Source organism: Episyrphus balteatus, chromosome 2 (genome assembly GCF_945859705.1).
Source record: "Episyrphus balteatus chromosome 2, idEpiBalt1.1, whole genome shotgun sequence".
NCBI classification, from domain to species: Eukaryota; Metazoa; Arthropoda; class Insecta; order Diptera; family Syrphidae; genus Episyrphus; species Episyrphus balteatus.
This window is the reverse complement of record NC_079135.1, coordinates 39,166,213-39,178,989: the sequence shown is the minus strand read 5'-3', so window position 1 is coordinate 39,178,989 and position 12,777 is coordinate 39,166,213. Positions and strand designations below refer to the sequence as shown.

At 27.5% G+C, this 12,777-nt stretch overlaps 1 protein-coding gene across 4 annotated transcripts in view; it reads right to left on the bottom strand.

The window, feature by feature from the left end:
* Positions 1 to 8,679: 8,679 nt before the first annotated feature.
* The window catches only part of LOC129912182 (potassium voltage-gated channel protein Shab), a 187,777-nt gene continuing 183,679 nt past the window's right edge, over positions 8,680 to 12,777 (bottom strand). For 2 of the 4 annotated variants that reach the window (XM_055990327.1, XM_055990328.1), the window contains exon 13: positions 8,681 to 11,458. In XM_055990327.1, coding sequence (XP_055846302.1) covers positions 11,319 to 11,458 — 140 coding nt within the window. In that variant the 3' untranslated portion in view covers positions 8,681 to 11,318. Of the gene's footprint in view, positions 11,459 to 12,777 lie in introns of all 4 variants that reach the window. The other 2 variants (XM_055990326.1, XR_008771765.1) reach the window with 2 other exon arrangements.

Below are 12,777 nucleotides of genomic sequence, written 5' to 3'. Positions count from 1 at the left end.
ATTCACGATCTGGTGCAACAGGCCTAGTAAAAATGTAAAATTTTATTTTTTTTACAATAGATCGTGAACGCCCCTTTTCTTATCTATAGTAAATATTGAAGCATGAATGAAATCCATGATGTTTTTTTTTAACAGGGTTGTTCCTCCACTGTTGCTTCTTCTTTTTTTCCATTTTTTATAATTTAATTCTTCGTTTTGTTCGGGTTAATTAATTTTCACAGATTATTTTAAATCAAAAGAAACTAAAAATTACGGGACATGAGTACCGACAACCATAATAAACAGAATAAAAAAGACAAACTGTTTATCATGGGCGACGCGACGGTGAGCTGCCATCTGTCAAAAATAATTTTACTCCATTGTATTTTTATTTTGCAATAGGGGTAGGGTATTTTGTTGTTGTAGTGTTGTAAGATTTTACACTTTTGCACTTTTGCAATGATACAAGACCAGTTGCATCGGATCGTGAATACCCCTAATATATAATTATAAGTACCTACTTACAATAGTTTTTTTATTTAAGTTTTATACAAAATTTTAGATTAGACAATGATGGATTGATGGGTGGGTACTACTTTTTAATAATTTTTCTTTATTTTGTCTTAAGTTAAGTTGGTTGCAGTTAGTTGCAGTTTTGGAGCTTTTAGCTCTAAGCCGCCAGGGAGGTAAATACAATTACACCCTGTTTACAGCGGCTGTTAACAATAATTGTTGAAGATTACAAATGTATTTGTAAACCAACAAATAAAAAACTTTTGTGTATTCTTAGAGTCCCCGCACACTACAAACTTTCTATCGGCCGATAGTTTAGTCGGTCTCTTAGAGCCCCCGCACACTACAAACTTTCTATCGGCCGACAGTTTAGTCGGTCTCTTAATTAGAATGAAAATGTATGAGAGTGCGCACACTACAACGATTAAGTATCGGCCGATCATAAAGTTTGTTTGATCGAAAAAAAAGTTTGTTTTGCTACACAATTGCCTTCAAACTAAAATGTTTCCTAGCGACCCGATTGTTCAGTCGGCTGCCTGTGCGCACACTAGGAGCCCAACCCGACTAAACTATCGGCCGATAGAAAGTCTGTAGTGTGCGGGGGCTCTTATTCAGAATTAAAATGTATGAGAGTGCGCACACTACAACGATTATGTATCGGCCGATCTAAAAGTTTGTTTGATCGAAAAAATAGTTTGTTTTGCTACACAATTGCCTTCAAACTAAAATGTTTCCTAGTGACCCGACTATTTAGTCGGCTGCCTGTGCGCACACTAGGAGCCCAACCCGACTTAACTATCGGCCGATAGAAAGTTTGTAGTGTGCGGGGGCTATAAAACTTTTTCTTAACAGTACCTAATTGCTCTAAATTTTTTTCATGTCAACGCACAGTTGTTTTTTTTTGTTAATTAAGAGAGCAGAAAGTGAGTGAATGAAACGCAATTGGTTTAATTTTTTTTTTAATAGCATTCGTAGTAATGGCAAATTTTGTGTCAATTTTCATCGTCTACTTAAACATGTTTAAGCAAATGAAATTTTTTTGCTAAACAAATAATTAAACGAGTTGAGTTTTGCTTACCGTTTTCTGACCATTTTAACTTTGCTTTAATTGTCTGTGTTTGCGAATTAACTTTAGTTCAAGATCCAGTTCTGTTGTTAGTAGTTTCATGCATTTTAATGACGAACTAATACTTTTATATAAAAACACAAGTTCAATTTTTATTTAAAACATTTTTTAATGATTTTTTTTTAGTTTGAATTTTTGTCAATTTTTGCAAGTTTTTTTTTCTGTCACAAAATAATAATAATGTACTGTTTTGAAAATGCAGTTATATATATATAGTGAATTGAATTTAGGTATGTTTATACAATAATCTCCTTCAAATTTTCTTCTATAAATTATTATGTATTAAAATCTTTAACAAATTCTCATTTTAATTTCCTGGAAATACACACATTTAATTGTTATAAATCACATTATCTAAATAATCTAATGCTCACGAAAACAAAAAAAAAAGTAAAACAACCTATAATTTTGTTTGTATTAAATAAAATAATAATATTACACATTTTTGTACAATATTCGTTTTCTTATTTAATTAGTTTTTTTTTTTGGTTTTTCTTTTTAATTGTTTCATACAGTTTTTATTTTATTTTATCTATTTATAAGTATATTTTCTATGGTGCTTATATCATTTTTTTTGTAAAGTTAATCTAAGTATATTTTATCTATATAATATATACAATACATATAAATCATTTTTGTTGTTGTATAGCTAATCTAAATAATTTTTACCCAATGCTTTGCTTTATTTTACAATAGTTAGCCCTTTTTTTGTTTTAGTTTTAACGATTAAATGAATGAAGCTTATTAAGCAGATTGATCGAATTGGATAATTCAAGCGAATGAAAGTTTTGTGTGTTTGCTTGCACACAAAAAACCTTCGATTAGTATGTATAGATTTATTTATTATTTATATAATATAGTTTATTTATTAATTGTACAGTATTACGCAGCCTCCACGTATTTTTCATTGTTTTTTTTTTTTCTTTTTGTTTTATCTGATATGTCTCTAATAGGCTATGTAAAATATTACCTTTTATTTTTAATTTTTTTTATAATAAATTACAAACAGTTTTTAATGTTTTGTTTTTATTTAATTAAATTTTTTAATCTTCATTATTAATTCAAACTTAATTAAAAAATAGTTAAAAAAATATAACACTTTATAAAACATGAAAATGACTGTTATAAATTTAGTTTTGGCGAAATGAACAATTTATGCGTGGTACGATTGTACTTCGTAGTCTCTATCTTAAACCTTATCCACGCTATGCTGAAAAATAGTACCATGTATCAGCATACATAAATACATAGGCGGATTCAGGGGGGGGGGGGGGGGGCACGGGGGCACGTGCCCCCCCCCCAGAACTTAAAGTTCATACTTAAAGGAAATCAAACTATAAGAGTTTTAAAAATATTATGAATAATAAAAGAAAGAACTTGAGTGAAATTCTTGTCTATTTCTGGCTGAAAATGCGAATTTTGTTGATTGTTTCATCCCTTTCCCATGAAAAGCTCCACCTCACAAATAAATAAACGATTTTTCGATTAAAAAAAAAGTGAATTTTCAAAGTGATTTTGGTGAAAAATTTTGATATGGACATCGAATGACATTGAATGATATAAAAAAAATAATTGTATATGCAACTCTATTTTTTCATACAGAGGGGTTAAAAAATTTGCACTTTTTTCGTTGTTTTTTTCAACATTAGTGTTTTTAAAATAGCGGAACAAGTCACAAAATTGCATAAACTATACATTATAGAACTGCTATATATGTAGAACAAACTTGCATTTCAGAAGTTTGCCCAAGTTTGCACCCCGAAAATAAAGACCCCTTGAAAAAAAACTCCTCAAAAGCGACCCTTACTTATAGATTTTTATAAATATTATTTTATTGAGAAAATTTCTCCAAGGATACCTCTAAAAATATGTAAAAATAATAGTGTTCTAAATTTCAAAAGAATCGGTGCAGTAGTTTTGAAGTTATGAGGAGCACCGGCGTTGAAAACATTAGTTGTGAGGATAACGATTTAAAGTTTTGAACTCTGGACTAAAAGACTAAAACGTTCCTAAGGGTAGTATTAAAATACTTATAACTTGGTCAATTTGGCTCCAAGAGACCTACGATTTAAACACAATATTCTTGAGGTATAAAACAATTTAACCCCTTGTAGCCCCATGTGACATTTCTGTAACAAACCGAAAAAGATTGCATAAAAACTCTACAAACTATTTTTTTTTCTTTTGAAGCTTCTAATATTATAATCTTTAAGTATTGCTTTATCGAAATAGTACTTCAAATTTCTAATAAATAGCACCAATAGTTTTTAATTGACAGTTAATGTTGAAAGTTGGGCTTTTTTTGAAAATAAGCAAATTTGTATAAAAACTACGAAATTCAGAAAAAAAATAGTTTTTGTTAGTAAACCCCACTGGGTTTTATTTTTGGATTTTAGGAAAGTGCCTAAAAATTAATATTAGATAGTTTTTTGCTTGAATTTTTGAATTTTTATATCAAAATAAATTATTTAAACTTTTTTTTTACTCCCAAAATATCGAAATAACTAAGTAAATAATGACTTTGTTGAATTTTTAAAAAATACGTGTTTTATTAAAGATAAAGGCCAATCGATTGACTTATTAATTTTTAAATTTACGACCTTGGGTTACAAAAGGTTAATGCAAATAAAAAAAAAAAAGGGTTTCCCGGCAAAAAAGTAGGATTCAGTTTTTTTTTGTTATTCTTAGGAACTTTAATATTTATTAGAATGAAGTCTTTAGTATTTGACTAAAAACTACTAGGTCATTAACTAATGGTATAATTATGTCCATAATATTGCAAAATTTTATACAAAATCAATTAAAAAACGTAAACATTTTTTTTTTTTAAACTTCATCTTTAAAACTTAATTTCTCAAAATCTATTTGGTGAAACAACTTAAGTCAAAAAATTAAACAAAGAATAGATTACTAACTTTAATATAGCACAGAATTGTACGTGCATTTTCTGATTTTTCATATTTTTTTTCTTCCGGCTAATCCAGGAGTAAGAGGGTTAGCACTTAAGTGGCTTTTACTGTAACAAGAAAATGAAAATTTTTCCTTCCGAATAACTTTTTGGTCATTTGGTACCTATTTGATGTGGGAAATGTGCCTAAATATTTTTGGCCAGGTTTTAGACCACTGTGGGTCGTTAAAATTTTCTGCTTGTTAGTCAGTCGTATGGTACTTCACTTTATTTCTAACTGTTATTGCTGTTTTTTTTTTTGCCAATCCGTCCCTTGTGCCCCCCCCCAGAAAAAAATCCTGGATCCGCCCCTGCATAAATACACGTAACTCTTAAGGGTTCTCATTCAAACAATGTTGTAAACATTTTCTCGTCGTAAATTAGTAAAGTTTACCGACATTGTATCATGAACATCCTTATAAAACACGCCGGTGAATGATGTGCTAGCTGCTTATTAGAGATTAAACGGCAATTTTACCTCATAAGAAGTTGTGCACTTTTAACATTTTTTAACATGTAAACGCTTTTCATCGACATAGTGTGGACAAGGCTTAAAGTTTAAGTAGATAGCAGAAATCTGAGATTACAAACTCAGAACTAGAATACACAAAAGTACCACCTCAAATATTGTGAATATGGCGAAGTGATTGCAATTAAAGTCTTTAAATAAGATTTAATTGTGGACGGTTAAAGCAAATGCTTAATATTTTAGATTGAAATGCGCAAAACATTCTAAAAATTAAATAAATGTATGAAGGTAACTCAAATTTAGTTACGGTATAACATAACTCTAAAATTATGCAAAGACGTGAACCCATATGGAGTTTTTACTAATTAATAGTTAAATACATAGATTAAAATTATTCCAAGAAACACTCCCAGATAAGGGGGTCAACATTCACCAACTTACCGGATAACATTTGGTTTCAACTATGCGATCGGTGAATAGATGGTTTTCAAAGCAGTTTCTGACCGGTAAAAGCATAAACACCGAAAACCGAAACATATTAAAATGAGGGATGGTTTGACAAACTTATTAAAGCCGACAGCTGAGATTTTTTATCTCACTTTAAAAATCATAAGGTGCGCCCTACCAAGATAAAATCTCTGAGGGCACAATGTGATTTTAAAAGAGAGCAAAATAATTTTGTGGGACAAGTTTCTCACATGAATCCAATTTTTTGCAACTTTTCTTCAAATATTAAATTGTGATAAAAAATTATGTATTTCAAAATAAGTTATTTTGTGAAGCAAGCTCAAAATAATAATATTTTCTTTAAATGCTGAAAAAAAGTATTGAGAAACAGTAGAAAAATTGTCAAGTAGATATCAAGAGGTATTCTTAATCCCATACAACTGATCTAGATTTCTATTGCAATAGAAAACTAAAATGGTTTGAAATTGATAAGTATGATCAAACGTCATCTTGTTGTCAAAAATGTTTTTGGATTTAAAACTTTGTTGGTTCAGAAGCGTTAGGGACTAAAAAAGCTGACTGAAAAGTTTGTCAAATAACTGCTCCCTAAAACTCGTCAGTTACTCGTTTTACTTATGGTGTTTTCGTTTGGTAAAAAAATCAATTTATTTTTTGATCTAAATCTGTCAAAAAAACAATTTTTGATCTGTTCAACTACAATTAAGTAGTCGCAACAACAGTTTTTTGACAGATTTGGATCAAAAAATAAATTGATTTTTTTACCAAACGAAAACACCATAAAAGTTTATCTGAACATGCCTAATGACAATAGTCAACGAATTCATAAAAAACTTTTTAAATGCTGATTTACAAATGTTGGTTGGACAATAAATTTGCAAAAATACACGTACCTACTATTCTTGTAAATGGCATTATTTTTCAAATACACATGTATGCACATATTTAACCCTCTATAGGCACACCTCTTTTTTGCGAATTTGGTGTATACTTTTTCATGGCGCTAGAACTTTTTTCATTCCCACTATTTTATGGAGTATCATATATGAAATTGATGTAGAATTTTCCGAGGAATTCGAATACTGTATTCACAATTCCAAAAGAATTCATTTTTGTCCTGCCAAATTCGCACCCGTGTGCCGACAGAGGGTTAATATCCAGTAGGTGGCACAAGGTATTTGCAACCCAAACTTGATTGCAAGTTCATAATTCTGACGGTTTTTGTTTGATTTGATAGAAGCTATCGTATTGCTTACTTCTTTAACAACTTGCTTACTGGCTTTAAAATAATTAATGCATGTGTTAGTCAGAGAGTGTAAGCGTTTTGGGTTTTGCTATACTCTCTTGGCGCGGATTTAAATAAAAACCCAAGACTGGACTGGATATTATGAATTTTCTGCATTCGTAGATTTGCTTACATCGAATATTAGTCGCTCTCCATTGGAGGTGGTAAACTACTCATGAGGAGTTGATCTATTACATTTACTAAAACAGCTACTCATAGTCTTATACACAAGTAATGGAAATATCATTGTTTTCCTAGAAATGAAATGAAATGAAATGAATGAATTATATACTCAGAGAAAAAATAACTATTTCAATAGTTAAAACCAGGATAACTATTTTAAATTATCTATTAACTATTTAAATACTAAAATTGACTATTTAATGGTTAATTTAGAGAATGCATGTGCTTCGATTAACTATTAAAGTAGTCACAAATAACTATTTTTTGTTTTTACTATTTTAATAGTTATCCCGATATTAACTATTTTGTTCTCTGAGTGTAGTTCAATAGAAAAACGTCAATCTTAAAAAAGGAATTGTTGTAATTCCAAACTAGAAAATAAAAACAAATTTTTGTAACCAGCATTTAAAATGAGTATGTTGAATAGTGACCTATTTTCTACTTCACATTCAAACATAACCGTCTTCTTCAAGAAGTCAGTTATATGTATTAAATCAGTGCAGGTCAATTCTAATGGACGGATAGTTTTAGTTTTACAAAAATATTAATCTATTCGTCACGAATAAGAAAATATAAATTAATTATAAATTAACTAAACAAACACCAATAGAATAGAGCATTTTTCAATTTTTTATTCTTTCAAATGAAAAAAAAATGGGAGGCTTTTGCGAAATTATTAAAAAGAGAAAACAAAAATTTGTAAAACTTTTTCTGCAATCAAATTTGTATTTCTTTTGGTTGTAAACAATGAAAATTGAGTAATTCATTTAACAAACAATGATGTGGGGAGGTGACATGAAGTAAATTAATTTTGGTTTGATTTGTTTTTTGTTTTTTTTTTTTTTTTAATTACGTTATTAGCAAACTACACAACAATAAAATCACTTTCTTTTTTTTCAATCATAATCTCTGTTGGCATATTGGTATATTATTAAAAGTATAAATTAAAAAAATGTATATTTATACATGAGTTTTTAAAACAAATTTTGTTTTTCTTATTTTCTAATATAACGAAAAATATTAATTTAGTTAATAATAATAATTGTTAACATTTTTTTCCTTATCATTCATTTTGTAGCTTTCACATTGCAATTGCCTAACGATCTAAACATTCAATGCACCTTGCTAAGGTACACAATATCCTTACAATACTTCTGTTTTATTGACTAAGTTTCTTTAACTTGAACCAAAAAAAAAAAAAAAAACAATATTCCAAATATAATTTCAATTGACTGCGAATAATAGAACTAAATAAATAATAAAAATATAAAATAGAAAATAGAAATTAAAATCAAAATTAAAATAAAACACAACAAATACTGTAAACTATTTTTATTATTAAAAATTAAATAAATAAATTCTTTACAAACATAACAATAATAAAAAATAAAAATAATTAAAAAAGAACTATAAAAATAAATTCTTATAACAAAAAAAAAACAACATTTATGTAATATAACAATGATTCTATTTTACAATGTACAAAATAATGTCTCTTTATTTTTGATGTTTTATAAAACATGATGTAAAAAATAAATTCACAGATGCTTATCTTGTAAATAAATCATACATTTTTTTTTTAATTTTAAATTTAGCTAAAAAAGTGCTATAAACATTTCTTTTTATTTATTTTCTTTTTTTTTACGAATTTTTGGTAATATAGTTATTTTTTTACTTTTAAATTTTATTTTTTTTTAGTTATAATAATCACAGATAAAAGCCATCAATTTAATAACTAATTCACTCCTAATTCATTTCATTTTGTTTTTTAATAAATTTTATATTTTTTATACATATTTTTTTTCTTTAATTTTAATTGTTTTTTTTTTTTAGGATTTATAAATTTGCATAAAATGTGTATATTATACGCTTGAAAGTATATTTAATAGAGTTTTTTTTTGGTTTTCTTTTGGTACGGTTTTAAGTTTTCCATGATTTTCTTTTTGTGTTGATGATGTTATTTTTATAAATGTAGTTTTGATTAAGGATTTCAGTTTTTGTTTTGACTATATACTACAAATGCGCGTTTTGCCATCCTTATTTTGAGAAACATAGACGTACTCTTTCAAACATTTCATATACATTAGTGCTCTTAATTCCATAATGTAGTTTAAATTTGTTTTGAGAATAAAATTAATAATAAATTTTCTTTGGAAAAGAAAAAACAAAAATCAATTTGAATAAACATTTACAAAGTTTTTAGAAAGAAAAGTGGCTGAACGAAGTTTTTCTTAGATTTTAAAAATGAACTCTTGCAAGTTTACATTATTGAGTTTGAATATTGAAATTCTGACTTTTGCAAGAAAAATGGAAAGATCAAACAATCAGACTGTTAGCTGAAACTATAGATAAGTTCTCTCAGCATTTCAGTATGATTTTTTAGTGGTTTGTGTGAGCCGTTGATTTAGTTACTTGCCAAAATTTGGACTGGTCTAATTTCATCAAATGATTGAATCTGCCAACTACAAAAAGTTCAACTCTTACTGGGTCCACGATATCAAGCTGAATGGTAATCAACTGAATGTGACACGTGTTTACTTTGTTTGGGTTTCGAATTTACGAAACCTTGAAAAGAATTTCAAACTTTTTTACTTGAACGAAACATATGTAACTCAGATTTAACTTTTAAGCACAACTTCAAAGGCTGGTTCTGCTAGATATTAGAATTTATACCATTTTATTGCGAAAAATTGATTCTGTAAATTCGGTTTATGGACGATAATAACGGGATAACGTCGTAAGAAAATTGAAAAACTATTTGTAAGAAACGAAAATTATAAGACTGTCTTGGGACTCGAACCCCAGACCTATGGTGCAAAAGAAAAATCGTATAATAGTTTTACACCTTGATCTGCTGACTCTTATTACTTATAGCTGTCTTAAGTTGGACTCAGCTTCATTTAACTTGTCTTTAAGATGAAATTGCAATCTACAGGCGGAACATGAGGATGAATCACGTTTATCGTGAATGCTCCCAGTGTTCACTGGTGTATAAGACGTTATCACGTAAAAAAATTTAATTGAGTTCGATATTAAAAAATTTTCTTAAAAGAGAGTTTGATCTCAACTTTATGCACATGGGCCATTATTTCGTATACATAAAAAAAAAATAGAAAAGAAGTGGGTTATTCTTTAATTATCCTTGTCCATAAGTTATTCTAAAATTTGACTTTGTTTTGTTTGAAACTGAGTTTATGGATATTTTGAAGCTGTGTCTGTATATTAATTTAAGGATAATTAATTCAGCCACAAATTCAACAGACTTTGATGTATGTGAAAATATTTCAAGAGCGGTTTTAATTTAAAAATAAATATAACTTTTTAAAAATACTAACAAAATATACCTAGTGTTAAAAATACATACAACAAATTAAAGAGAAGTTATTTTTCAAAAGTTGGCTTTTTTTTGTTTGTTTTTATTTTATTTCTGTCTTTATGTGTGATTGCTGTTTTTATTTTATTTGCTTAAGATTTTGCATTAAATTTGATTTATAATTTTCTATAATGACCTTTTTTTTTGTGTTTTTATTTAATAACTTTTTTTTTTTATTTTACTTTGCATCTCGATGATAAAAATTGATTGACACTGATTATCGTTTATTTCGAAATATTGTATTAATTTTGTATTTTCAGTTAACTAGATTTATATATATATATAATCTATATAGTTTTTTTTTGTCTTTTTTTTTTTATAATCAAGCTTGAATTATTTTTTGATGTATTCATATACATATTCTTATATATATATGTAGGTGTGTATATATTGTACATTTATATATATATTTTGGTTTATATAATATAAAAATTGTATTTTTTTGTTTGTTTTATTTGACTTAATAAAAATTGTATGCATTTTTTTTATAGTTTTAATTTATAAAGAGGTATTATGTGAGTGAGTGAATGTGTGTGAGTGTGTTTTTGTGAATGAATTTTTGACAAAAATGATGAATTTATTATATAGAAAGTGTTTAAATATTTAACATAATTTTAGTCACAAAAGTCTACTTTTTGAACGGTTGTAATTTTTAAATGATGGCTTTTATTGTTTATTTTAATGTGTTTTATGATTTTATGAATGATAGTTCTGTACATTTTATATTATTTTTTCATTTTTATTGATATACGTAACGTGGCCTAACTACATTAAAAAATAATTATATTTTTTTTTTTATTGTAGACTGATGTGACTAAAGTTAAGTATTGTTTTTTTTTTTTTGTATTAATTTGTAGCTTTAAGATAGCTTGGATGTTTTTTTTTTGTTTTTATTTTTTTTTTGTTTTATATTATAGACATAATAAATTGCTTTTAGATACGAATTGAATGAAATTTAATTTTAATAATGATTTAATGCTACGAAGTTCCTCCGCCAGATTCAGATTTCTCATAAGAGTTACCTCGCTGTATTAGTGAACGATTTTCGTCGCTTGAACCACCACCTTCGCCACTTTCATCGCGAATATTAACGTTCGATGTGAACGTCGTTTCTGAATCTAAAAATAAAATTTAAAATTTTACATAATATGTATATTTATTCATAAGTTGAAAAAAATAAATAAATAATATATAACAGAAGTCACAAATTAATAATTACACGAATAGGGACTAAACATTTGAATAAATGTGTTCTTTTAAATTTTATTTTCCAAACGTAAATAGTAAATAGTTCTTGAATTTGGCAATCGCAAACGCCGAAAATGCAATCATTACGATAGTAAAAAGTTCTCTGTAATGCTTAATACTAATTCAGCAGAAATTAATGAAAAATCTCAATTTTTTCAAGCAAAATTTCAAGTTTATACGATAACGGGAAGAGCTTCATAAATTTTTAAAGCTCTTTTTCTCAGGAAATTTGTTTTTACTTTAAAGTAAAAAGAAATACAAGAAAAAAAAACTTTTTTTCACAAACAAAAAAAAAAAAAAAAACAAAAATGAAGGTTCCAGCGGAAACACAGCACAAGTCCATTCCAACTCATTTCGAGAAAAACGTATTTTAAAATTTTGTTCTCCATACAACTTAGTATTAAAAGCACACAATTTGTTTATTTTTTCAGCAAGGCTTAAATTTGTTTTATAAAAGTAAGGATGCCATCAGATAGTGCTCATTAAATACTACAAGACCTCATCATTAGTTTATTTTTGACCCTTCAAATATAGTCTCCAAAAATTATTACTTTAGAACTTATTTTGTGCAAAACTTCAAGTTTCTGCTATAACGAATTGTGCTCCATAATTTTCAAGATCTATCAGTGAGCCAGGGAATTTTAAAAATTAACTACGAGTATTCTTCCTTATAATTAAAAGTTTACTGAGGTCACTAGCCAAACAAATGGTATGAGTTTGAAAGAAAAATGGGCAAACTTGTACTTTTTTATATTAATTATTTATTCATGTAGTTTTATCTTACATACTAGTATATTGTGCAGGACTCTAATCTCTGTACCGTACTTTAAACAATGATAAAATGCATTTCTTGCATTGTACACTTTAAATGGACTTATATAACTTTAAAGTGCTAAATACGATGATCTGCCATTTTCTATGAGTCCATAGACTTAAGTCTTGAGTATTCGACCAATGAAATTTAGAAATTTAAAAAAACGATTTATGTATACAGTCACCTCCCCAAATGAAAATTATGGATTCCCGGGGTCAATTTAAGTCGAAAAACTTAAGAGATAATTTTCACGTTTTCGTCCCGTTTTCGAGTTACCTACATATATGATTTTTGCTCTGTTTTCCCTTAACTGGCTTTATCATTGCCAAAATACGTCTCACTCAAAAATTTTTTTACAACCAATCAAGAATTTAT